This window comes from Sander vitreus, chromosome 6, assembly GCF_031162955.1.
Source record: "Sander vitreus isolate 19-12246 chromosome 6, sanVit1, whole genome shotgun sequence".
Taxonomy (NCBI): Eukaryota; Metazoa; Chordata; class Actinopteri; order Perciformes; family Percidae; genus Sander; species Sander vitreus.
In genome coordinates this window covers 31,407,585-31,435,005 of record NC_135860.1, presented here as the reverse complement: position 1 = coordinate 31,435,005, position 27,421 = coordinate 31,407,585, and the positions used below count along the sequence as shown (strand labels likewise).

Here is a 27,421-nt window from a genome sequence, read left to right as displayed (position 1 = left end):
GTATCTGCACTTTTATTACTATTGATATTATCGCTGGAAAGCACCCCAAGGTTTATGTAAGGGATTTGTTTTTGTGACTTTAAGACATGCTTTCATGTTGTTTTACATGTTGTCTATAATGTTCTTTGTGTTGAAGGGGCACTCCAGCAACTTAATATTGCACTTCCATAAAGTTGGGGGACTGAATGGTCAGAATCAAAACAGCAGAGCCCGAGGTATAGTATAGTATAGGTCAAGCCCCTGCAACACTGGAGCCTACGTTTCCTATAATGCAACTCAATCACATCTAATTAGAGCCTTCCTGCTTGTGAAATGTCCATGTCTTTTCAAAGTTCATGCCCCCCAGTTTGTACAAGTTGTGGCCCAAGCTCAAAATAGTTTAATTATAATAACATAACCCTGATGACATCATCAGAGTTCTTTTCTTTAGACTTTGGAAAGCTCCCCCCAGAGCCAAAAAAACATTTACAGGGTGAGTGGCCGTGTCCCTTTAATAATGTTTCATGGGGTAGATCTAACTCTAGAACCAGCTGAGTTTATACTGGTTGAGATCCCAGACGATACAGATCTAAATAACCTATTACAACCAAAACCTAGACATATTTGCTGTTGATCACTAAGAAGATGTGTTATGTTGTCAGCCCCCAACTGTCCAACAATGGAGGGAAGCGGTCAAAAAGTGTTTATTTGATGGGAAGTATAACAGCCAAACTTCAACTAAGGACTGATGTTTTCAACATTAGCAAAGACTGATTAAGGACAAGAACTTCTCTGTAATCTCATTGGAGGGGAGGAGTTACACTGGTGTTGTCTCCATGTAATTAGATGTGACTGTGATGGCGTATATGTGCATGTATAGTGATGTTACAGTCTACAGTGGCAAACTAATTGAGAGTCCCCTAACCTTCATTTCTTTAATCTCCAGAGTTTCCCAACAGGCATATGAGGCAGTGTCTGCTAAACATATGGGTGATTGCATATTGGTTATAATGTGACGAAATGGGTGTCTATGTCTGATATGCCTCTATAAATAGAATCTGAATAAGATAGGCTGATGCTTACATTTGCTATGTGATGTTTTTTTTTTTTTATGTATTATGATTGCACATGGAAAAAGAAGTTAACTGCAAAAATTTAAATAATTTTTCATTATTTATTTGAAGACAAATTTCCACATCGGTGCACAAGGAAGTTGTATTGCATTGTCTTCTGTACCTATTGTGAGAAATGTTCATGACGACTTGATTCACCTGGAACGCCGGCTAACACTGCTACTAATAAACATGCAGAGTATATTCATCTGTACGTGCATTACAATTAATTCAGGTTTAGTGCTTTACAACCGGTGTAGTGTTCACCAGTTGTATATGCAATCAGCCAGGCTTCATTATATAATTGGCGGAAAATACAGACTGGAATATGTGCAGTTAAAGGCCAGTAGACATTTTAATTTTGCTTTGGATATTCATTAGTTATAGAATAGAAGTTTATAAAAGTGAATTAACATGACTGAATGCCTCACTGAAACAAATGGTATCTTGCAGGAAATGGCAGTGATCATAAATTACAGCGCTCTTAACGAACCCTGGATTTTCCTGACTTTCATAAGGGGGTGTAGTTTACATGAGCACGCATTTAGATAAGGCTGAGAACAAGTTCATTAGCAGAGTTAGCTAGCTAACGCACACCACTCCCAATTAGCCTAGAGGAGAGCGAGTGGGATGAGAGAGACAGAGTCAGATTCCTATCACCGCCAGTCCATGAAAATGAATAGAATAGCACGACATGTTATCTCCCAAAATCAGCGGCTGATTGCGAAACACCCGTGACGAGAAATGAACACGAGACAGAAGATCAGTGCGCAGATTTGCTTAAGGACATACTTGTAGAGACGAGGGGGAGAGAAAGGGAACTCGCTGGGTGTTCCACATCAGAGAGCCAGCACTCTGCACAGCAGAGAAGAGGCAGCTATCAGATTAATAGTGAGTCATTCTGTACGCTCCTCTGCTGTTACAGGCAGAAAGACAATCAGAGAACAGGGGGCAATCGCGGACAGCACTTGACAGGAGTTACTAAAGTGGAGATGAAATGCAGGGACAAAAAAAAAAGTTCAATTACAGGATGTAGATTGTAAAGGCTTTTGTTGTTACTCAGCAAAAGGGAAACGGTGTGGAGGTGCTTCAATAGAATCACCAAAGCAGGTGGGCATGTTCCGAGTTAGCCCACCTCATTAAAAGGCTTCACTCTCTTTTTATGGAACGGCCATTACACATCCTATTCAGATGCACACACGCAGTGATTAAAAATTATCTGTTGGTGATCATAATCACACCTGCTTAAACTTAAGCCAAAGAATAACAATGAACTTTTGAATGCCGAACTATCTGCGCATTTACAAAAGAGATTAAAGGGTAGACAGTCTCAAACTAAATAAATTTGCTTTTAATCGCTTTAAACAGGAAGTCATGTCATTTCAAATGTTCCTATCTGATTGTCTGATTCCCCTCTTTATTCAAATTACAACATGCCCATCTGACTTTTCCGGCACAATGGGAAAAATTAAAAAGGGAAATGACCTTTCATGGCAGCCATGATGAGAGAGTGAATGGCATTATTATGCACCAAGATTAATTTCTGCCCACTCTATGCTGCCCATTGAGAAAACAGAGGAGGGGTGCGAATGCCTCAGTGTTAATCATTATATCATAGAGATGTTACCTTGGTGCTAACATGTTGATTATGGGCAGAATTTATGTTTTTCTTTGATAAACCCGGCTTGATTGTATATATTCTGTATATATATTAGCATGGTTCTTAAAGTTGGATGCAGCCATGTGCTGTTTTTCAGTTTGTAATACAGCAGAGACAGTGGTGGAATGTAACTAAGTACATTTACTCAAGTTCTGTACTTAAGTACACATTTGAGGTACTTGTATTTTTACTTGAGTCTTTTCTTTACTTTTACTTCTAATACTTTAAGTACATTTCCCTGATGATACTTACATACTATTACTTCAGCAACATTTTCAACGCAGGACTTTCCCTTGTAACTTACAGTGTGGTATTGTGTAGTGTGGTATGTGGTACTTTTAGTCAAGTAAAGGATCTGGATACTTCTTCCACCACTGAGCAGAGATTAGGACACAGCTCTGACGTCCTCAAACTGAATGTCACTTTATAACTCGGAACCACTCAGGCTGTGCTTTCGAAAAACATGAAATGGCCATCATGGATCCCATCATCTCCTCTGCAGTTCAGCCATTCTCACTGTATGCAAGACACACTTTACTCCCATAAAACTCAAGTCTCCCCCCCTCTCTCCGCTGCCTGTCCAGCAGTGTGTTTCTGAGCCTCTAATTCTCATTCTGATGGCTAAGTAGAAGGGAGGAAGGATAATTACAGTCAGTCATACATCTAGTCATGCTACATCCATTCCTCCTTTTCAAAGCAGTATTTTTTAAGCTCAGCATTTTTTCGCCCAAAAGGGCCTTTTTCCGCATGTGATGCCTTCTTTTTGTCATGGCCCCCATAGTTCTGAGCTGACCCCCTCAGCCCTGTCTCCTGACTGATCACAGTGATGGTTTATTACTGTCGTCCCAGCGTTCTTATCTTTAGCCAGCATTGCTCATTTCCTTTCCCAGATTTAAATGCAAATGTGAAATTTAATGATAAATGCATTATCTGATAGGTGCGATAACACTGATTCACTGTCAGTATAAAATACACACCCCGGGGGGCTTCGAGCTAGCAAGCACAACTTGCCCAAATCCATCTCTCTCTCTCTCTCTCTCTCTCTCTCTCTCTCTCTCTCTCTCTTTTTATATTACTACAAACGCATGTACCTGCAATAAATTCTTGAGGTCATTTCATGCATTAAAAGGAATCATATTTTGTGTGTTCAGCAGTGTGGGTGCAGGCTATTGCTGAGCAGTAATTGCTGTGCAACTATCTTGTTCAATGTATTATCCATCACTTTGATGAAGTTACTTTTAGTAAAAGGGCAAAACACGATTAAAAAAAAGTGTTGTAAACACTTCAAAAAAAGCTACATCTTCATTGCATTATAGGTTTCTCTTTTTTTGTAATTGAATGTACTGTTAACTGAATGGTGCATTCGGTTAAACTAGCTTGTTATATTGTATGGCATCCAGACGTCTGACACATTTGTCCATCTAGGTACTATACACATATGATGCTGTCCTACTACTGAACCAGAAGTGTCTATAAATATCCAACCTTGTCTCCTAAAAAAAATACATTTCCATACAACTAAACTGCATTCTTAATCACGTTTCAAGGGAATTGAATCTACACATATTCTCTCCCGGATTACACGCCCACGTACCAGCGACAGGCGCAAGTTATGAAGCCGTCACAGTTTTAAACATGTGCTCAATGTTGCCATTCGGAATACACAACTACTTTACTTTACTAGGTTTAGGCAACACAAATACTTGGTTAGGTATAGGATAATATCATGGTTTGGGTTAAAATGAGTACTACATTTGTTACATAACTTAAGTTAAGTCAACGTTGACTTGTGGTTTCACGCGGGACAGGAACAGCGGTCTCCTGGGTGAAAGTCCTGTGTTCGTTAGTCTCGCTTTGCCAGACCTTCCTCCACAGCGCAGCGGAGGAAGGTCTGACTAGTCCACACAGCATTCTGGGATGGGAGAAAAACGTGCTCTGGTTTATTGGCATTTCTTTAAACCAATCACAATCGTCATGGGCGGTGCTAAGCGCCAGACGCAGGTACGGTGCCTCTGCGAAATAGCTTCAGGAAGGAACTTGTTTTGGTGGAACGTGTACGTTCAAAAGCTGTCTGGATTTATCCTGCAGAGATCTGAGGAGCAGTTAACCATAGTCCTCACAAATCACAACACAAAGAAAGTGGCAATCCCAGAAGTGGAATGTCGTGGATATAGACTATGTGTTTGTTGACCCAACCATCTACCCCGATCTCCCTCCTATGCAGACTTTGAACACAAACTTTGATTAGAAACATATTTTGTGATAATAAACAAATGTAATCCGGGAGAAAATATGTTTCCTTCGAAACATAATTAAGTATGCAGTTTAACTGTTGGCTGATTAATATTGCGACGCTCCGTTTCTATTCAACACCAAAATAAATACCTTACCTCAAACCAGGCAACATGCATTGCAATTTAGGCATAACTTTGTGAGCTGGCCCTAAGAGGCTATCTAGGAAAGTAATATGAAGACTTTTCTTACTTGGACCATCCCATTCATCTGGCCCCGCGGCGGTATGCCTGGTCTTCTCGCCCTGGCCATCCATCTCCGACTCTCCTGCTTCTCGGTTGCCATCTTCCTCTCCTGCAAGGCAGAAAAGAAATGAAGCACTCAATCCAAATTTTAATGCTCAGACACCTGATTTAATTAAGTACTGCATTATGGACTCTGCTGCCCTTCCAAAGGATAGATTTCTAGGATTTGTGGCTAATATCCCAGCAAAAAAAAAAGTTTTCTTGTACTCTACTTTCTTGTATTCTACTTTTCCTGTAGAATAATATTTAAACGTCACAGTCTGAAGTCATGTGATCCATTGTCATTGTGTTTTTGTGTATATACAGTTCTGTATATGTATGTTTGCAGTGAGCTCATCAGGTCCAGCTGCAAACTTTTATGTAAAAGGAGTTCCCATGAGTGCTTGCAGGAACAAGCGGAAGTCCCATGGAACAGGAAGGAAAGCAATGTGTGGGAGAGAGGTGGCTATTTATTACCGTTTGATCTATTGTAGAGCGAGCTAGAATGTGTGTTATAGGATGTAGGGCTGATTTACAGTCTATGGGCTCACACAGACCATGCTAAGGGATATTTGGGTATCTCTCTCCAGGATGTAAGTGCTTAAAGACCTTGTTAAACAGACTCCGCCTCCGAGTGTTAGGCAGTAACACTGACTGGAGCGCTTGTTGAAGATGCACTTACTGTAAAAAAAATTAATAAAAAAAGAACATCTATTTTTGCATGTCTACAGTAAGCGCAGTTTGTACTCAAAGTTTATAGGCACATAAATCAGTGCTTAGTAGGTGCCTCTAGTGTGGTGCTCTGAATAAATCCAATGTGGCTGACACAGTGGTTGCACAGTGTCTCTCCAAACTCAGCCGAGTAAGAGCAAACGCGCTCGGGGCGTGTAGTGGTAGTTGATAGTTTGGTGGAGGAACATTCCTCTCACTTTTGTCACCATATCGTTTTCATCCCTTTGATGTCGTTAAACCCAATAGTGAACGGTCAAGGACAGGCCTGGATTACTACAATGGATTACTACACTTCACACACGGCAAAAAAGGGATCCATGTGTAGATTTAAATGTGAATATATTAGGATTGACAAAGACAATATAGCGAAAAAGATGTGGCTTGATGCACCCCCCCACACACACACACACACACACACAGCTTCCAAAAAGCATTTCAGAGTGTTAGTTATCACATATACAGTGACAACTGCCACAGGAAACACACTACTTCACTCCAGCGCCGTCCGTCCGTCCGTCCTCAGTTAGGTTAATCTCCAGATCAAGCACACACACCATGCTTGTTTAGCTTTTATTTTTATTTTTTTTTGACATGGCTCACTTCAAAGAAGGTAGCAAACATTGCCAAAAGGATGTCAGCTGGCTGCCTCACACCAAAGGAGGGGAAAAAAGTAATACTGGAGGAAAATCTGCAGAAATGTCCTACTTACAGTACATGAGGTCATTATGACCCAGTTTTGCTTATGCAAGTGTCTTCTTGGGCTGGCGATTTCTCCCAGTATATGATCAGGGAGCCCACTCAACTAAACTCCCCCACTATTTATTGTTGGGCTTGGAGAACCTCTTTAGCATACTAGGCTCGTATTATGACGGGGATAACAAAGGCGTGTATCAACAGTTCCTTCCAACGGAGCGGAGTTTTTTAAAAAAGCTGGCAAGATAACATTAAAGGCACTACCTTGATCTCAGGCGAACATGTTAAGCCCTGTAACGAAACGTATTGGAAGTGTTTAATTACAGCCCGGGAAATGAAGCTACAAGATGATTCCTTAATTAAGCAGCGATTAAGGATTTTCTGCCTTCTATCTAACACAGTTTGCAATGCATTTTAAACACAATCGCCCGGGCAACCTCACAGGGAACAATGTCACAGGGCTTTGATGAAGTTTCCTGCACAAATGTCACGAGGAAAAAGCACAGCAGAGGAAGAAGTGCTGGGGCAGCACTCCTTTGCTTACATTATGGTTTGATAAAAACCTGCAATACAGACGAATACGGAGAGCCAATTTTTTTATGGTTTTAAACGACACAGGGATTCTGACCTTTGTGATATAGAAACAGATTGATTGAGGCGCTCCATTCACAGAGGTCCACTGCAGGTAATAGAGACTCTGCCATGTTTCATCATTTTGAATTGAAACCCTCTGCTGTCTTATCAAAGGAGACAGATTGTCAATGATCATCCTCTACATTATCACCGAGATCATAATTTACATCTGGCTTAGGTTCCTTTGCCCGCACAATCAAATGGAGATACTTAAGGTTGAGTGAGAGAAAAGAACAGAACAGAAGGGACTGGGGGATGGGGTGCAGGGTTGGCGGGCATGCAAGAGGAGCCAGTGAGCTGTTAAAATCAGCCCTATCGCTGCTCCATCAAAGGACAGCTCTCTAGCCAAATCACAGTCACACGCAGCGTGCTACGCATTCAGGTCAATAAGCTTATAGGCGATTTACACAAACAATTCCTGGAGCAAGGTAGCAACAAAGTCATATTGGCTTTTTCTCTCCCTTTTAGCATTGTCTCTTCGAAGGAAGCCCTTGAAAATGTCAATCTCTCGCGTGTGACTTTAAGGAGCTCAGAGCGCTCTAATCCTGACCAATGAGTCTGGAGACAGGTCGCACTTTCTGCAAAATGGAGTATAAGTATTTTTTAAGTCTTCATATGAGATTGCACAATTCTATATGTTACCCAATTCTAGGCTCGATGACTTTAACCCGCTGCCACTTTTCTAAACCCATCACAGTGTACTTTGCTCGTATTGCCAATGATTTTCAGAATGTAATATTTGGGGTGGGAGGAGGGGGGGGTTCCGCCCACCAGTGGTAGTGCTATGCAGTTGCTTTTGCATATTGGCTTGTTGATGCAGACTATGCTGCAACAGATAAAGTCGATTCCAGGAAGCAACCTTTTTTCACCAAAGTCAAGCATGGCTGTGAGACTTCTCTGCTATCTGAAAAATAGGTTTGAATTGAATTGCAATTTGGGGCAGGCAGAACACTCCAATGGAGGGAGGCTATTAGTGAAATGCCTTGCTACTGTCTCTTTAAATGCCAATAAATTCCCATCATTACAGAATCTGGCAGTTTTCCTCCCTGTCTGCAGCCTGGGTCTTTATCTCGCTCTGCCTCAGTCTCTGAGCATGTAGATCTGGCCCAGTTAGATTGTCATACTTAACAAACATTAATGATTAATTTCCTCCACTGAGTCAAATGGGGCTAAAGGGATGACTCGATTCATCTTATCGCACCACAAATTAGCATTTCCTCATATTCTCCAGCATCAACTGTGCATTAAAATTCCACATTTACCATTCTGGGCACTGGCAGCTGTGGCGAAAAGCGCCAAGGAGATCTTCCTCCTGTGTCGCCGGAGATTCTGATTGCTTCTGTGTTACACAAAGAGTGGCATAATTAATTCTGCCACTTTATGTTTTTTTGTTTTTTTTTACTGTATGCCTCTGACCGCTGCGCGTCAAATTACTCTCTGAGTGAGAGGTTATTTGAAGGGTCAAGGTGTGTTTGTTATGTGTTATGTTAAGTAGTGTGCTTGCAGCCCTGAGCTTTCACTCCTTCACTTCCGCTGTGATCGAATGTTTCTGCCTACATAGTCATTTTTGTAATTTGAGGTGCAGAAGAGTGCAATATGTTCACATTAGTTGTGCTTGATGTGTCCTGACACGTAAACACTCACCACGGCAACAGAATCAAGTAGTTTGAGCTGGCGAGAAAAAAATCATGTCGTATTATTCCACAAAAAGGTGTTTTACATGGACGAAATGAGATACATGAAATGACATGTAAATTTACTGTCAGAGCTAACTAAGGAAGTCATTTGTCATCAGACAACACTTGGAAGGCACAAAGGGAACAGCTTGTGGCAACACCCTGTGCTGAACTTCACAGATAGCCAACAATAAAAGGAGGTAAAACAGCAAGGTGAAATTTCACAATTTCAGTAAAAAAAAGATGCCACTCAGTAGCCAGGTGTGTCAATAGAGTATAAATCTCTGTTGTGGAGTCAACGGTGGACTCTTCACAAGCAGAGCTCCATAAATGTGAAATTGACCGAGCAGGAAGAGTTGTTTGAGGTAAGATTTTGTTTTAATCGCAAGGGAATGCCAAGGTTATTTCATGGCTTAAATTCCATGTATATTAAAACACAGTTCCTTCTCTCTGGGGCTCTGCTATTCCACCAAGCTGCTGCATTTCACACTCATGATTTTGGTTTCAGTAACATTATCTGAGTGCCACACTGTAAACCCAGATTTAGTAGTAATTCAAATGTTTAGTGGTCACTACTTATTCTTTCATGTTTTGTTAAAAACCATATCCATTACTAAATCACGTTAGTTATTTGTAATAATCAGCGTAAGTATGCAGTGCACAGTTCATATTAAGCAGAGATAACTAAGGATGTTAAGTTTCTGTATGGGAGGGGCGGGGGTCATTTGACTGTTCTGCGCTGAAGTGATGCAAAGACTTCTGGGCTGGGAGGTAGAGAATGGTGACTCAAATCCATGTAGAGCACGTTGGAAATTACAATTTTTTGTATTGTCATCCCTTGGAACTAATGTATTGAATACATGTTTCTTAAAACTATACTGTTATAAAGGAAAAACAACATATTTATAAAAATTAGTAGAGCCTAATGTTTCATATTTATTATATTTCAGTGAAATTAATTCATGTTTACTATTGATTTATAGTAATGACTACTAATGTAAACTTGATTTGTCTACTGTATGTTGGACTTTAGGCCAATTCCTTTATTATTGATAATATTGATAAGTTGTAAATAGTCACAACATCATTATGAAGGCCATTAGTGTAAGTAGACAGTAGACATCTTTTACATACTGCTATTAAAACCACAGCACGAAAATACTCTGCCCCAAGTTAAAGTACTTTATTCTGAAACTGACTCTAGTAAAAGTACAGTATTATTCTCATCATCAAAGTATTATCATCAAAATATACTAACAGTAATTAACGATAAAGCACTCATTATGCAGAATGGACCCTTTTAAATATGAATCTATATTATTGGGTTGTTATTATTGATGCATTTTAGACATGGTTGGTCTAGATTCAGGTACTTTATAAATACTTTGGGTAGTTTATTATACTACTACTTATTATTTGTTGATCATATGTTTTGTATCTAAAATCTGAACTAGCAAAATAACTAGTAACTAAAGTTGTCTTATAACTGCGATAGAGTGAAATAGAGTACAATATTTCCCTCTGAAATGTAATGAAGTTGGAGTTGAAGTAGGATACAATGGAAACACTCAAGCAAAGTGCTCTAAAAGTACCTCAAAATGCACTTAAGTAGAGTACTTGAGTTACTTTCCACTGCTGAGGGGTCACTAGATGATTAAAAATGGCTTTGGAGGAAAATGTATTGGGAAATGTACGCCACTTCTCATTTTAAAATGCATTACTCTCCCTGTATACAGTCAACGAGATTTCACATGTATGTCGCAAATTCACGGCTAACAGTCTTGAAACACATCCTTGAAAGTAGGGCTGTGCAGTTAATCAGATTAGAGTAATTAAGAAAAACGAGTACATTACTCATATAATATATATATATATATATACATATATATATATATATATATATATATATATATATATACATATATATATATATATATATATATATATATATATAATATATATATATAATGTAAACTCTTATTTACTCTTGAATGAAAAAGAAAAGTTCAAACAGGAAAAATTATTGAAGAAAATATCACGGTTCAAAGTATCTGTTTCACTGTTTGTTTTTTTATTCAATTATTGCAACATCTTTCCAAAAGTCAATGAGCAGCCCTACATGAAAGCACCAAAACCAGAACCATGACAACATTAACTAAACAGAGGAACCCAGAGGTTCCCAAGCCTCAGACCAAGATGGGACGTCAAGGTGCTCCATGCACTTATCTGGGGAGTCCCTTTTCTGCAAGGGTAAGGCAAATGACTCAGTCTTTGGTGGCATTCAACTTCTTGACCTTTGCGCCTTTAAGCGGCTTTGCTACTTCACCGCACTCTGATCAAAGTTAATAAGTGCTTCATATGTTAATGAAAATTGGTACTCCTCTTTGTGTTCCTACAGCTTTTTAATACCTATTATAGACTGAAACTTTTAATGGAGGTTTTAGGTCCCCCTGACAAGCCCATTTCAGAGAGTGACTACACAGATACAAGGCTAAGCTAAGACCAGAGAGTCACTGCTCAGTGGAGGAACCTTACACGGGAGACCTTATTCTCCGGGAAGCAGCAGAAGATAAAGGCCATGGGATGAGTGGCTGCTTTAAAACCCACGTTCGAGTCCGCACAGGGCTAATTACAGCATGCCATCACATTTGAGAGGGTTTAGTTAATCAAGGGGGCTCTCTTTTTCCTCCTATAGTCGAGGAATAACACACTTAAACCATTTAATGCCGCCAGGATTGCGTCCTGTTTAATTCACGGGTGTGTAAAGTGGGGTAAATTTAAGCCACTCCGACATTAGTTTTAAATAGATCTAATTGAAGAAGGGATCATGGGGAAAATGGCTACACCTGATGATTGCACACAACTTGCCATGAGGAAAAAAGAAATTTGGATAGTACATCATTTAGGTCTTAGGAGGCAATGGGGGACTTAGCTTCTGTAAGCTTAGATAGCAAAGTAATACAAAAAAAATCTGACTAGTAAGGCTTGTGTATGACAAGGAACAGATTACCAGTTTCACCAAAAAGTAGTATTTGACATATGGGATTCCTATTTAGTGTTGACTTTAATCATAAACATGGAAAGAAGATTTGAGGCCCAGTTCCTCACATGGTTAAACCAAAACAATGGAAACACAAAACGGCTCTGACAAGGTTCTTTGAAGATTTCCAGAAGTTGTACTTTTTTTTCTAGCTGGAGCCACCAGTGTGTACTGCCCCATCTATTTCATAGCTACTGGGTTATTACAAGACCATACATTCTACTTTGAAGTTTGCGTAAGGACACATTACGATGGAGACAAAGGGTAAAGCAAACCAAGCGCGGCTGGTAATTGCAATTTCTGAACAATTGCGCCGTTCAACTTTTCCCAGAGAACAAAAGGAAAACATTATTGATACGATTACTGGGGCATAGCCTACCTGAAACATGAAAGATTTATTTTCCTTCAATAATGTAATCCCACGAGGCACATCAGTTTAGAAGTGTGAAGAAATAATTCAAAACAATTTTCCCCTTTGAACGGAGGAAGAAGAGGCAGACATTCAAAGCATTGGTTCTTCATTAAAAAGTCAAATTTATGGCATCCGTGCGCCAGTACGAGTGGGGACACCTGGGGTAGTGAAAGCCACGCGACCGGGGGGTAGGAAGGAAGAGGTGGGGGCGGGGGAGTTATGGGGCAGGGGGGAGGCGGGACAAGTCTGTCATCTTCACACTGTAACCTGGAGCAGACCACAAATTAGCTCCTGTGATGGCAAGGTGTGACCGAAATGAAACAAACACACAAAGAAGCAATCTAATTGAATTGGAGTTCAAAGAGTGCTCGGGTTGCATTTGGCGACGCGGAGACGCTTTAAAGTGCTGGACCTCCGAGCAGTAGCAGGTGCTGCTGAGTGTTCACAGAGCGTTAGCACCGGCTCAAAGGGAAGTGCTACGCTCTCCAGTGCATTACACCTTCACAGCACTATCACAGAGGGAGGGAGAGCCAGTGTTGCCCATGCCATCACTCTCTCAGATCAAACCACTGCTCTTGGGTGGATTGCTGGGATCAAATATCAGAATGGATAGTTTCAACTCAAGGCAGTGATGCGGGAGAATTTGTCATATGTATACAAGTTGTGCCAGGTTTGATTTGAACATGTTGAGGATTTTTTTCTTAGAAGCTATTAGCAGGAATTTAAAGAGCCCCTTTTGTGCTTTTTGGGATTTTTCCCATCTTTTATTGTGTTATATAGTTTTTATTGTGTATGTAATAGATGCACTGTATGAAGTACAAAAAAACACATTTCACTCCAAATGGAGTTTTCTCTCCCACAGACATCACTTTTCCTCAACTGCCTAAAAACGGCTCTCCCACATGGGCGTGCTGGTCTTACAGGGAGGTGTGTTCAGGTGCATTTTGGGCGTATTGCTATCTTGAGGCAGCGGGAAGTGATCGCGCCATTGACCAACAAAAACCTGGTCTAAAGTCAGTCACGCAATTTTAACAGCAAATTAGTAAAATGCGCCCAGGCTTGTGCACAGCACGCACACTATGCTTGTTACACACACAGGGACGCACAGCAGCACACACACATGGAAAAGATTAAAAATAAAAATATTACGGTGCAAATCCTCCATCATAACAGCAATGCGCCAAGGTCCAAACGCGCCTGGCTTTTAAAGGGAATGGGAGATGACCTCTGATTGGTTTATTACATGTTACGCCCAAAACACACCTATGAATTAATGAAGACACTAAGTACAACCCTTTAGAACCATGCGCCCGGCACACAGACTCTTTTTTTCTGCCGTCAAACTAGCAAAAGTGGATTTGGACACGCCCTAAACGCAGCTGCGCCAGCCGCCTCACGCTGTGCGCTTAGATCGGTAAAATAGGGCCCAAGATGTTTTTTGAATGTCAAAGCATGTAAACCTATTGTAGTAGACCCCAGGAGTACAAATATGATATACGCTGAAAAGGAGTATAATAGGGGCTTTTGTGATGCTTGGCACAAGGGTGCCTTTAACACATTGTTACACATCAGGTATTAAAAAGAGCACTGCTTGTGGAGAGCGGCTCAGAAGACGTTAATGATCCTCACCTTTGTTGCAGAAGTACTCCATGTCTTCACAGCTCATGTTCTCAGTCTCAAACTCGGCGGAGAAGTTCTCCTCCGCCGAGAACTCGTCTTTGGCCAAGAGCTCATTCTCCTCGGAGACGCACTCTTCCTCCTCTTCCTCCAGGCCATCCTCCAGAGGACCTGAGGGGACACACACACACACACACACACACACACACACACACACACACACACACACACACACACACACACATGCATACACACACTCAAATGAGATGTTGAGCAGTTTCCTCACATCCTCCAGGCTCTGAGAAATAAAAAGAGACGTCTCCTTGGTTCTTTTGTTGAGATACCCCAAAAGCAGATGCAACTCAAAGTGCAGCGCTGTCTATACTCTCCATGTTCACACATTCAGTATAGACAAAGATGAGGCCATGTCAATAAAGATTATTATTTGACCATAATATTTTACAAAGGTCCCGCCATTACAACAATTGAAAAAGCCCTTTGAGACGTTTCTGAAAAACAAGCTGACTTGCTGCCAAGGTGAGCGGTGATGCTAATCCGTTACCTGCAAAACAAAACCTCACACAGATGGAGGGAGGGGGGGAAAAATAGTTCCTTTCCAGACTTTTCATTCAGGCATCAGCATGGGAGGAGGAAAGAAAATACTTTTATTAATTTGTTAGCCTTATCACATGGTACAATGTTGATTTTCCATTTACATTCCATGCCTCCGGGTAATACACCAGTGCAATCTTAAAGGAGACACTTTTCCGTGTGATTAATGTTTTTCCCCCTCTGTGCAATATTATTTCTTTAAATCTAAATGATTTCAGAGTTTTGCTTGTAGCTGTACATCTCTTTTGGTATTTGCATATTAACATTTTTGCTTCAATCAAGAACGTTGATGGAATTACTGTACTGCCACCTGAATTGTATTAGTTCTGAAAAACATCTCATCGCATTTGAATGTTATTAAGATAATGTGCATCTCGCGCACCTCTCCTTCCCACCAATGCCTGCACATGAATTACCATAGCAGAGAAGTGATGGAACACTCCAAGTTTAAGGTTAGTTTATGTTTGAAATAATACAAGAAACCTGCGTTTTCTCGTTCTCGATGTGTGTTTAAAGGAATAATCACATCAAAAGTGCTGCCATCACCGCCTGCTAGATGTGGATGCTGTCTCTGTTTCCGCCTGTCACACATGCGCTATGTTGCAGCCTCTTGTGCATCATTCTGGAGCTCAAACAGAGTGCACTGATATCCTCTCGACACCTTTAACGTGTCTGTTCTATTGTAGCGGGAGTGAGCCCCTCAGCTTTAATAAAGCAATAATTTCAGTTCAGAAAAGTGGGGCTGGTGTGCCTCTCCTGTTTCTCTTTCTTCCCGCACCGAGCCTCATAAAAGACCCCCCTGATGTCCACAAACTGCTTGCTCTTTTCATTAGTCTTACAAATGACTCCTTTGTAGAAGCCTACATCTGCAGGAGCCCCGGACATGAAACGAATTAGCACACGGATCTCTAATAGACGCTGCGGAGGCAGGGTGCTGCTTTTAAATTAGGATACAGTTTTATGATCTTATCTGATGCCTTCTGCTGATTCGCCGAGGAGTGGAGCGAGGCGTGAAGGGACTCGATGAGTCTACCATCGCTTGAGATGATACTGAGAGATAAATATCGCAGTGTCAAGGGGAGATTATATGACTGGCGTTAAAAAGGTCCTGCCAAGGCAATTGAGGCCAGTGTGAAAGAAAGCGGGGAAATACATTTCTATACACACACTCTGTACACATTCCATTACACAGCTGAATAAGAACTGTGTGTACAACTAAACGATTCTTCCTCTGTTGCCGGTGAATACAGCAGCACTGTTGCACCATAGAAAATAGACCTACAGTGTTGTGCGATAATAAGGGTAAAGGGAGATTCAAGATAAACTTCATGGTCAATAAGACACAAAGATTAGGTAGATAAGATGAGATAGAATTGAGGTTTAATAGACTCGGAATAAGGGCATCTCACTTCCCCACTCTAACAGATAGCAACTAAATGGAGCTTTTTCAAACTGATAGAGATACTGGAGGCCTTCCTGAATATGGAAAAATGAAATACTCCACCCAGTCAGAGACATTAAAGGAGGGTCTGATGGCTACTTTGTGGGCACTGCGTAGATTACCAAAGTTTGTGCGCATTCTCACGTGTTTAGTTTATTATACAGTATTCATTGCACAGAGAGACCTGAAATTATTTCAGAGACAGCAATGATAAGAATAATGACTTTCTAAACGACTAGCACCACACTCCTAACTCATTTTCTGATAGTGGTGTCCCTGCTATATTTAGTTGTGTACTGTTTAAAATCCTGTCACATTCACTGTGTGACCCGCCGCTTGTTGGTGCATTTCTATAGGGTCTGCTGACGAATTGGGCCAGAGGAATGCATGCTGCCTCACCCTCTTATCAAGCCTCCTCTGGAGTTCAGATGGCCAATGACACCGCGGAGAGAGAGAGAGAGAGAGAGAGAGAGAGAGCGTCCGCATTTCACGTCGCCACAGAAAACAACATAGTGTGCTTTCAGATGGTGCACTCATTAAAACAGACACAACAAATGATATGAGGTGATCTTGGAATTAAAAAACACAGTTATAGAAACTTACTTGGAAATCTATTTGGTAATCCATGTGGTGTCTTTCACTTATTGCATGTGTCTTGTCCTTGTTATATAATCTACAAACCCTGCTTTGCTCCATGTGGCTAGCCTTAAACTACTATACTGTTTACAAAAAGGAAAACCAAGTCACTATTAAATGGCAGCTCTTTTTTAAGATTGACATACGCATCTAAGCTTCCAAAACATCCTTCAGTTACATTTCTAAAAAACCCTTTTCTGAACAAAGCAGCGATTTTCAAAACCACATGAAACAAACAAACAGTGTTGAATTTATTAGCCGATCAAGAAAAGGTTAATCAAGCACGATTTCGATAATTGATTTATCAAAAAAAGTGTCCTTTATACAGCAAAAATGTCAAACACGCAGGGATTTCAGCCTCTCAAATATTATAATCATCGTGATGGGCATTCTTTTTTCTAATCTTCCCATCACTGAACAAACGGTTCCCAACTTGGAACCCCAGGGGATCCTAAATAAATCTGAGGCGGTCCCATGATGAAGAGGATATGAGAATAATTCATTAATTATGAGTAAATAATGAATATGTATCTGTTGCACAAAATTATGTTTCATTGTTAAATATGACTTTTCTCAGATTTTTGCATTTTTTTTTGGTGACATTCTGGATACTGGATACATTTTCATTGGGTCATATCTAGGGCTGGGTATCGTTCAAAAACATTTGATACCGATACCGTGATTTTGATACCGGTTCCTAAATGCTACTTTTTTTTTATACCAATTTTAGAAAACAAAAAGAAATTCCAACGTTACACATTACAGCACAAATCCTTTTATTTATGTTTCAGCTCCGACTAGATGAGCCCAGTCTCTGTGTAACGTAGACAGCCAATCACAGACATTATTAGAACTTGGTAGAAACATGCTGCATTGCTTATTGGCTCACTGACAAGATTTACTCCTTAGGTATTAAAATTGGGTATTGAATGACGAGGCATTTTTTTGATACTCAATACTTTAGAGGCAATTCGGTTGGTGCCTAAAAAGTATTGAATTCAGTACCCAGCCCTAGTCATAACCTGTGGTGAGTCTGAGCAGACTTTGCTTCATCAAAAGGGTTGGGAACCACTCGACTAAACAATGAGTCAATTAATCGTGGAAAACAATCATCAGATTCATAAAGAGAATAATTATTAGTCGCAGTCCTACAATACTTATCTATATCGCCTTAAGTCTGACAGCTGTTCAGGTCAGACTTTCAAGTGCTAATTCATGAGCTTGACTTTCTAGAGAAAGGCTTGGTTTGCTACAAAATTCATCCCAGCACAAAGACTCATATCTGCTCAATTTTCAGAGGATGTTTTAGGAAACTGCACCCTCGTCTGAACTTCCTTTCAGTTAGGGTCAGTGTCCAGGTATCCCATCACCCCCCGCCCTCAACTGTATCATCCGCATTCATCAGACTCTTCCTCTGCTGACCGGAGAGAGAAATCTCAGCCCTGTTCAAACAGTCATGCAGGCAGGAGCAGCCAATGCTAATAGAGACATTGGTAGCTGAATGCAGGCTTGATCACAGTGGTTCTTTTGTTCATGGCATGGCCTCTGTCTGATAGGGATCGGCCATGTGGAGTGGAGCTCCGGAGAGGGATATGGTAATGCCCCCACTGAGTCTATAAAATGGGGTGATACTCTGAGACCATATGATGGACAGAGGATTAATGAGTCACAGAGGAAGGGGAGCGGGGAAGAGAGGAGTACGGACAGAGGTGGTGGAATGAGCATATCTTTCAGGAAAACACTGTACACGAGTCTGAGCCTCAGTGGACTAAAACAGAAAATGGAAGGAAAAAAACACAGATATGCCAACCTTGCCTCCAAAAACTCACACTTAAAAAACAACAAGAGAGGAGCTCTAAACAACTGTGTGTATGTGCAAAAGTGACTAATTTCATGGCGTGCTTTTTCAGCCGTCCGCAATGTGGGGAGCTTGTGGCCGCGCTGTGATAGCGATACCTCACATTATCAGCAGGCTCCACAGTGTGATGTGTGGATCACAAACCCGGCCTCCTCTATAGCTTCCTAATTAGAGGTGAGGTAATTGAATCTGACAGAACAAAGCCACAGATCTCTATAAGCGTGGAAATCATTTTTTGCTCCCACCTATACAGTTTTTCATCCAAAAGGTCCATTGAAAATGTGTCCAAGCTGGCCTGGGGATAAAACGTAGCACCTGAGACTAAACATGAATGCATAATGCAGCCCGAAATAATCCAACAGGGCCACACAGCTCAACCTCTGCCAACTGCGCTCCCTGAGACTGCTCCTTTGTGCCAACACTGATACTGGGCTTTCGTCACTTCCAGGTGAACACACACATACGCCACAGGCTCTTTAAACTTCTACAGGGGAGGAAGTATAGACTTTGTCTCAAGGTGCAACACTGACAGAGCACGTGTGGGTGGCTTCTAGGGCTCGAGCCCCAAATGTTTTCTTATGTAAAAGCCCCAAATCGTTTAGGTTTTTAAAACACCTTAAAACTGTGTGTTAAACACTATGCTATTCCCTGAAGAAATCTAGTTAAATTAAGTGAATTTTGGTGATTGTTGGATGGATCCAATGTAGCAGATTTGTCAGCTAAACATTCATTCTGTGAACTCTACTCCAGCATAGTATCACAAAAACAGGTTTCAAGATTAGTAATTTTGTTTATGCCAAATTCTTACCCAGGTTATGTTATGTAACTTAAAAATAGTAACATCAGACAATGTTTGCCTCTTTTTAGGTGGCAGGAGTGAAAATGAGTCATCTTCAACATTTGTTGTGCTCTGGTTTCAGAAGCATAAGCACAGTTGGAGAAAAATTAGATACAAGATAGGATGTTGGCATTTTTTCCCCCCTTGGCAGCTATGATGTTTTTCTAAAATGATGTACCGATTTTTAGGCATTGTGTTATTTAAAAATTTGCTTTAAAAATAGTGCATATGGCTGCCGTAAATGGGGAAACCTCCTAGGTTTGGGCCCCAAATGTTTTTCCAACTTCTGGCTCCGCCACTGTGTTGCAAGTAGCTGTACGCGTGAGTTTCCTTCCACAGCTGGAGAAAAACACTCTCTCTCTGACAGAAAAGTGTGAAAATAGGAAAAACTGTTTAGTCTCGAAGAGTTGGGAAGGCTGAGAGAGAAGAGAAGGAGAAGGGGGGAGAAAGTGGAGAGAGGCGAGGAGAGACTGGGGGCCATACTCTCTCCTCCGCTCTAATGACCTTTGGGAAGCAGAGGGCTCCCTCAGCCTTGCAGGAGACTTAGTGTATATGTTACAGGGCTCAGGCCTCTAATTTAATCCTTGATCACTGTAATGAAATAGATACCATTTGCGCAACTCCTAATGGCTTAATATGCTACAGGAACCCTCGAAGGAATTTTTCATTTCTAACATCTTTTTTTCATACTGCGTTAACGCTACCAAAAAAAAAGCCTTTTTCCAAGTTGTACACTGTGATCAAACTAAATGTGGAGCTAATGCTGCAACACAAGAAGTCAAAAGTAACTTACCATTTGTATCATTTGTATACTGTCTGTGAATGACTGCTTGTGTGTGTGCGCGTGTGTGTGTGTGCGTGCGTGCGTGCGTGCGTGCGTGCGTGCGTGCGTGCGTGCGTGCATGCGTGTGTGTGCGTGCGTGTGTGTGTGTGTGTGCTGGGAGGAGCGCGGAACAGCTTCAGTGGAGACTGATGTTTTCTCAGAGCTGAAGTCTGTGAACCAAGAATAAGCAATGGTATTGTTTAACTTGATTTTGCGGTTGCTAAGCAATGTAATTCTCGTGATTAGAAATGGCTGCCTTCCTAAATTCGGGCACTTACAATCAACAGTCAACAAACGGCTTGAAAACTCAGCACCAACGCTCGTTTGGAAATTGCGGTGAGAAGGAGGGAGGGAGGGAGGGAGGGAGGGAGGGCGGGTTCACCGAAGGGGGATGAGTAAATGTATTCACATCCTTGGAAAAAAAAACACTAGCACATATGAACATACGCAGTCGCCTGTGAGGCTGCAGCGCGGGAATCTAAATGCAATCTGATGACATCATGCATTTAGATGGCCCACTAAGTTTACACTAGGTTACATTTATGCTTCACGCTGTTAGACTGAGACGCAGCCATCAGCTGGGGAAAAAAGTACCCCTGTCAATATCGCTGTCTCCGTGTTGCCCACATGCAGAATAATGTCACATGTCTCAAAGACGGTTAACACTGTTCTCTTCGAGAATCTTATTCCAATCAGAATCGCAGCGTGTTTTGCGGAGTTGCTCGGTTCTGTGTTGCTGCGCCCAGTGTTTCTGTCTGGACTGTTGAAGGGGAATAACACGCTCTTACTTCTTTATCCAATGAATTGGAATTGGAATGGCATGAAAACATGCTGGCATTTGACTATGCCATTAAAATGCTGGAGGCACCTCTGAGCGTGCCCAGCATATTCAGCAGATGCCAGCCAGTTTCTCTGTGGAGTTAGCTGGGTCCTGCTTCACTCTATTGCCTCTACTTGCCTCTCTAGAGTTTACAGAGACACACGCACAAGCATACACACACACACACACACACACACGCACGCACGCACGCACGTACACACACACACACACACACACACTGTCCAAACACTGGTACAACGTTTATGTCCATAAAAGTCACAAAGCTTGTCCTCCAAGTCTGGGCTTAGCTAATGTGGCTCTTGCAGGGTAACATTTTGCTTTGCAGGGGGCAGCGAACAGATTAAAATGCTGTTAAAATAGCCAGTCTGCTGTATTTAAGCATCCTCAAGTCCTTCCTGTTTTCGACACTCACTTCTCCTGTGGCTGAATGATTTAATAGTGTCATTCTGTTACTTATAAGGAAATAAAAGTCAACCATGTGCCTGTACACCGGATGTGACAGCTGAAACAAAGGAGGTAAAATATGTGTGGTCTTAATTACTGGTTTATAAGCGAGCTTTTTCACTAGAACGTTCACTTTTTTAATGAAGCCATTGAGTGAGGCTCCTCCAGGGAGCTATCATGGTTAAGTGGGGGCATCCATCTTCAGCCATTGGCTCGTCTGCAGACGAGCGGAGGCTCTGTCTACAGCGCGCTCACCTCATATTGGCTCACTTTATCTCCACTAAGTAAAGTCTGTTGGAAGGTGCTAAAAGTGGCAAGAAAATACTTTTCTCCCCCTAGCTCTGATGAGGACGAGAGAGTTTTCATCCTGTAGCAGCGCCAGGCACTTCACTGTGTCCTAAGTGCTTAATAAGATGCCGCTGTTTAACCTGAAAAGCATCGCATTCATAACAATCAGTGGCCTGTGAGGTCTGTGGCCGCCGAAATAGCAACATTGTGAATGCAGCCTCTGCAACAATTAGCTTTTAGCCGAGCGTCATTTCAAAGAATGTAATGGGGAGCCTTCAGAAAAAGGAAAAATTATTACTGTATCAAATAATGTAGATAAAACAATATTTTCCCATCAAGGAATTTCTAAGAAATGGATATATCTAAGATACCAATTTCATTGCAGTATTATGAAGGATGTGTGTGTGTGTGTGTGTGTGTGTGTGTGTGTGTGAGTGTGAGTGTGTGTGTGTGTGGGGGGAGTTCCTTTTGCAATAAATTCTTCATTAATTTAATTCTAATTTTCCTCTGGTTCCTATTTCTACTATTGATAGTTCCACTTCTTAATACCTCGGATAAGGGGGAGAAAATCATTGCATTAACTCAGTGGAGGCTGTGAGCAGCAGATAGGATCTAAATATTACCAATGCCAAAAGAAGTGTGAAGTCTGATGAACATTTCAAAAGAACAATTCTTTATGGATCAGCTAAATCTTTTCCACTTTTTAATTAAAAGTAAAGAAAATAGAAGTTAATTATCCTGTAAAGATTAGCTGGTGGGCATCTTTCTGTAAATTAGTTCTAATTAAAAGGAAATTGTCAAATGACATTCAAAGCACTGTCCTTTAAAACACAGACCGAGATGGGCTTTTTTTCCCTCTGCACCCCCCCACCCCCTCCCCCCGCCCAGCCTCCCTCCTAATTCTTGATCTGGCCATGTGAAGCTTCTTGCTGGAAGATTAGGATTCTGCCATTGCTTCAGAGAGCACGCACACACACACACACACACACACACACACACACACACACACACACACACACACACACACACACACACACACACACTGCTCCCTGGGTAGCAGGCCTCTAGCACTGTGAAACGCTGCAGCATCAATGAGGAGCTAGATAAATACTCCTCATTGATAAATGATTGCAATGGTTAGCTGCTTGGAATCAGGCTGATATATTAGCAAGATATTGGCTTTTTATGAAATATCTGCTATCAGTCATGTGCTTCAGTCTAGCGCAGGAATGTTTCTAGAAAACCTGCCATTTTGATTACTAAATTTGACTGATTTTGTCATAAAACAAACATATTAAAGTTGGACATACTATTGAATATGATGACTCGTGACACAAAAAGCAGCTTACTCTAAAAAGTCTTTGTAGACGGTAGAAATATTCAAATCTGTGGCATAGAATAGTTGCACTTAAAGATATTAAACATCAATATCAGTAATACCAATTCAAATGACGATTATTTTCATAATGGGGCAATCTGACAAAATCTTTTCTTGATTCATCTTTTGTAAAATGTGAGAAAACAGTTCCAAGAGCCCAATTTGACGTCTTTAAATGTCTTGTTTAGTCCAACCAATGATGTAAGACATGCAAAGGTGACAAATCCTCACATTTGAGAAGCTGGAACCAAAGAATGTTTGATATTTTTGCTTGAGAAAATGGCTTACTGTAAAACGATGAACTAATCATCAAACCACTTACATTAATTTTCACTGGATCGACTAATTGAATAATTGACTAATCATTTAATCTAATGTCATTGTCGGCCTTCATCATAAGTCAAAGCCTACTGTAGCTTGCATGGTACTCTCCTGCCACCAAAACAAAAGAACACAAGCGTACTGTATGAACACACTCAGTCCTTAAGCAAAGCTCCACTATCATCACTTCTTATGTTTGTACTGTATAGCTTTCATCTGATTTCACGAGGATTTCATCATTCTTTGTCGAGCACGGCTGTTGCGCCGATGCACTCTCATTGTATCAAACCAGATTCCAGCAGTGTAGCCCGACAGAAGAGAGAAGGAAAAACAGTGCTGAAGCTCCTCCATCTGCTCTGGCTAATGATGATGCTCTCCCTGGCCTGGAGCAGAACTGTGCGAGGGAGATTTACACCCATAATACCCCTGGGGCTCTGGAGCTGCACCGCGCTCCCAAAACACAGTCACTCCATCACTTTCTATATGATAGCTGGCAGAGCAGGTAACAATGGACCAGCAACAATGTCTTTTTGTGTTACTGACATGTGCCTTATTTGGTTGACATAACCTGCCTCGGTGTCTGAGGAGTGGCACTAAGCGCACAGGAAAAACAGCTGACAGCTACACCATTGAGACATTGTGCAGTTGTAACAATCATACCACACTATGTTTGAAAACACACACACAATAGTGTGTGTGATAGGAGGCGAGCGACAACAGCAGTGACTGAGGGAGAGGTGGCTGTCTTTGCGATACCCTAATTGGAAGGTTTATACGTTGTAATTGCCGTTCAATTTGGGAGCTTTAGACCCACTTTAAAGCTCTGTGTGGGACTAGCCTTGACATCTATCTCCTAAAACAAGTGAGTTAAATGGCGAGAGGCAGAAAGACTACATGTGTGCGTGTGTGTGCGTGTGTGTGTGCCTGCGTGTGCGTGTGTGTGTGTGTGTGTGTCAGAGAGAGAGACTCATGCAGGGTGGGAGATGTGGACTCCTCAGGGATTGAGTGTTCACACACATTAAATGGAAGTGGCACAGCTCTGACCTTTGAGCCGCAGCACACGAACAAAGTGAAGGCGCTGTCAAAATATTGCTTCAAAAATGACAATCCACCTCGCCAGTCCCAAGCCTTGACATGGCAGGCAAGTGGAGAGCCGTAACCTGCTGATCCCGACATTACAAATGAGGGGATTATCATGACAACAAACCGCAGCTTCGACACACTGCATACCCTAAAGATATTCTGGCATTGGCCCTTATTATCAGCAATGTCCCACGCAGATAGCTCAGAGATGACTCTCGGAGCAGGCGGCAAAAAAATCGAAAAAAAGGAATAGTGTGTCAGAGTCCCACATCATTCTTTAAATCAAGCTTTACAAAATAACTTATTTCTATCTGCGCCAACTTTGCCGTTACGATATTACACACAAAGTTTCTGAAGTTGGGATTTGGCAGCAGAGCAGCTTCTTCTTCATTTACACCCATGTAATACTCAAGTCCACAGAGAATAACTCAATCGTAAAGAATACCAAAAAATCACAAGCAAATTACTAGTGCTCTGAGAGGAAGCTTGGGAGGAACAAAGACAGGCAGCCATAATTATATCTTGGCGTGTATAGCATGTCAATGGGCCACCTTCATTCTGGAGGGCATTCCCCTGGGCCCCTCAGGCATCAAAATGATGTCCAAATTATTTTGTACTCTATTGCAGCATGGCGTGATTATCATATTTACTGGTGGTGCATTATGACAACATTGATGTTTACACCTGTCTCTGTGAGAAGGAAAGGTTTACACTCTGTAATTTAGCAAATGTACAGTATGCATATGAGCTTGTTGGCAGGGATTTAAATTAGGTCAGAAATGGAATACATCAATAGCAACCCATATGTGCATCTTTTTTTTTTTCTCTCCCTCCCCTCCCCAGACGTCTTTGCTCAGAAGCTTGGCGATGAAGCAGCTTGACGACTGCAGAAGTGTGATATGTGCAAATCACATTTGCAGATGAGCTTGAAACTCCCTTTTAATATTCAGATATCAGACATCCTTGCACTGAGAAGCTCGCTAAGACGCGATTCGGAAAGGGGGGAAAAAGCAAGATCTGCGTCATTAAGGGAATCGTTAGGCTCGGTTTACATTTTTACATATTTCACAAAAATGTACAACCAAGTAAAAACATCGGCAGTTATTTGTGATAACAATGCAAATTTTTTTTGTCAGAGAGCGCATGAAGATTCTGTCAAAATCCAAAGTCGCTCAGGTCTTTCTTTCTTTTCTTTTCTTTTTTTCTCTCTCTCTCTCTCTCTCTCTGTGGCTTAACACCCTCAGCTTATTGGCGCTTTGATTTCTTTCATATTTTTTCCCAGAGAAGTCACACAGCCTTGTGGAGTCAAAGACGGTGAAAGGTATGTTTGCCACGAGGCACGGGAACACGTGTCCCTATAGCCTGCCAATAGCAATCAAACACACAGGCCTGTGGATGGACGCAAGCCCGGCTGGCGTTTAGGACGTCTAAACAGCATCCGCTCTGCCACACAAACCATTACTGACTCCTGTTTACTTGCTTTAGTCAGAGCCACAATTGAAAAGCCCCTGTTTCCTGACCATTTTCTGTACATAAATGCACCCCGATGACAACACCACCACCACCACCACAAGGTTGCATTTTTTTCCTCACATACATGCTATGGTATGTGAGGAAATGCGATGTACTGTACAGTAGCGCTCTGATAACAATGTTGCTGCTTTACAGCCTCAACTTTTTCATTGGATGACAGAATGTAGCCTCTGCAATTTCCCCCTACCGCCTTCATTTCCCCGTCTCTTAGCCCTGCGCCAAATTTGTCTCTGTGCCATTTTAATTACAGCCAAGGCAATCTTTATGGTGGTATTCTGCAAGAACACCAATCTGCAAAAAAGGTGATAAGTACAACCGCCACCCAGCTTTGGTATCAGTAATAAACAGACACTTAATTGAATAATTTGACCTAAGAGGCTGATCCTGGGAAGTAGCATGTTGGAAAAATTATTTTGAATATTGAAGACACATTTCAATGTTTCGCATGACGCCTGCAGTCGGAGAACACACAGTGGATTTGGCTGGTTGCCCACCAACTCGCCCAATATGGGCCGTGGTGAGTCTTTACGGAACAGATAAGTGAGCCTTTGGTATCCTGGAAGCACTCAGATGTCTGTGTGTGTGTGTGGGGGGGGCTAAACAAGTATGCATGTGTCTGTGTACAGGCGTGTGTGTGCATGTGTCCGATATGTAAGATGGGGGGAGGGTGAAGAGTATGAAGTGTGCCCACTCGAGGTCCATCCCCAGCTAACAGCCACATGGGCACATCCCCCCCTACGTCCCCTTGCCCCAAACACACACACACACACACACACACACACACACGCACACGCACACGCACACACACGCACGCGCACACGCACGCGCACGCACACACACACACACACACACACACACACACACACACACACACACACACACACACAGCAGCTTTCGCCAGAGCCTTAGAGACAATGACTCGCGGCCCCTTCCTGTTTAAGGATAGCTGTCAGAGGATGATGGCTCTGATTCAACACTGCAGCAGGTTTGCACAGAGCTCCATGATAAAACAGAAAAAGCCTTGACTCCCTCTCCTCTCTCTCTGCCTGTGTGTCTCTGTCTTTCTCTCCCTCTCTCCATCACTCTCCCTCTCCCTCCACAGTTCAACACTGATTTGACTGCTAGCATAATTTTGCAGAGGAGAGTATTTGCAGATGCAGCAGAGTTATCAATCCGAACAGACACACAATCCGGGTCCAATGTCACTTCTCCTCATTATGTTAATGGTTAATACATGCAAATGAAAACATTCCGG

At 41.8% G+C, this 27,421-nt stretch overlaps 1 protein-coding gene across 1 annotated transcript in view; it reads right to left on the bottom strand.

Annotated features, from left to right (window-relative positions):
* The window catches only part of zfpm2a (zinc finger protein, FOG family member 2a), a 139,810-nt gene that overhangs the window by 89,842 nt on the left and 22,547 nt on the right, over positions 1–27,421 (bottom strand). Inside the window, exons 2-3 of the mRNA XM_078253729.1 lie at positions 14,083–14,241; positions 5,236–5,337 (exon numbers count right to left, since the gene is read on the bottom strand). Of these exons, the coding sequence (XP_078109855.1) occupies positions 5,236–5,337; positions 14,083–14,241 (261 nt within the window). The remainder of the gene's footprint in view (positions 1–5,235; positions 5,338–14,082; positions 14,242–27,421) is intronic.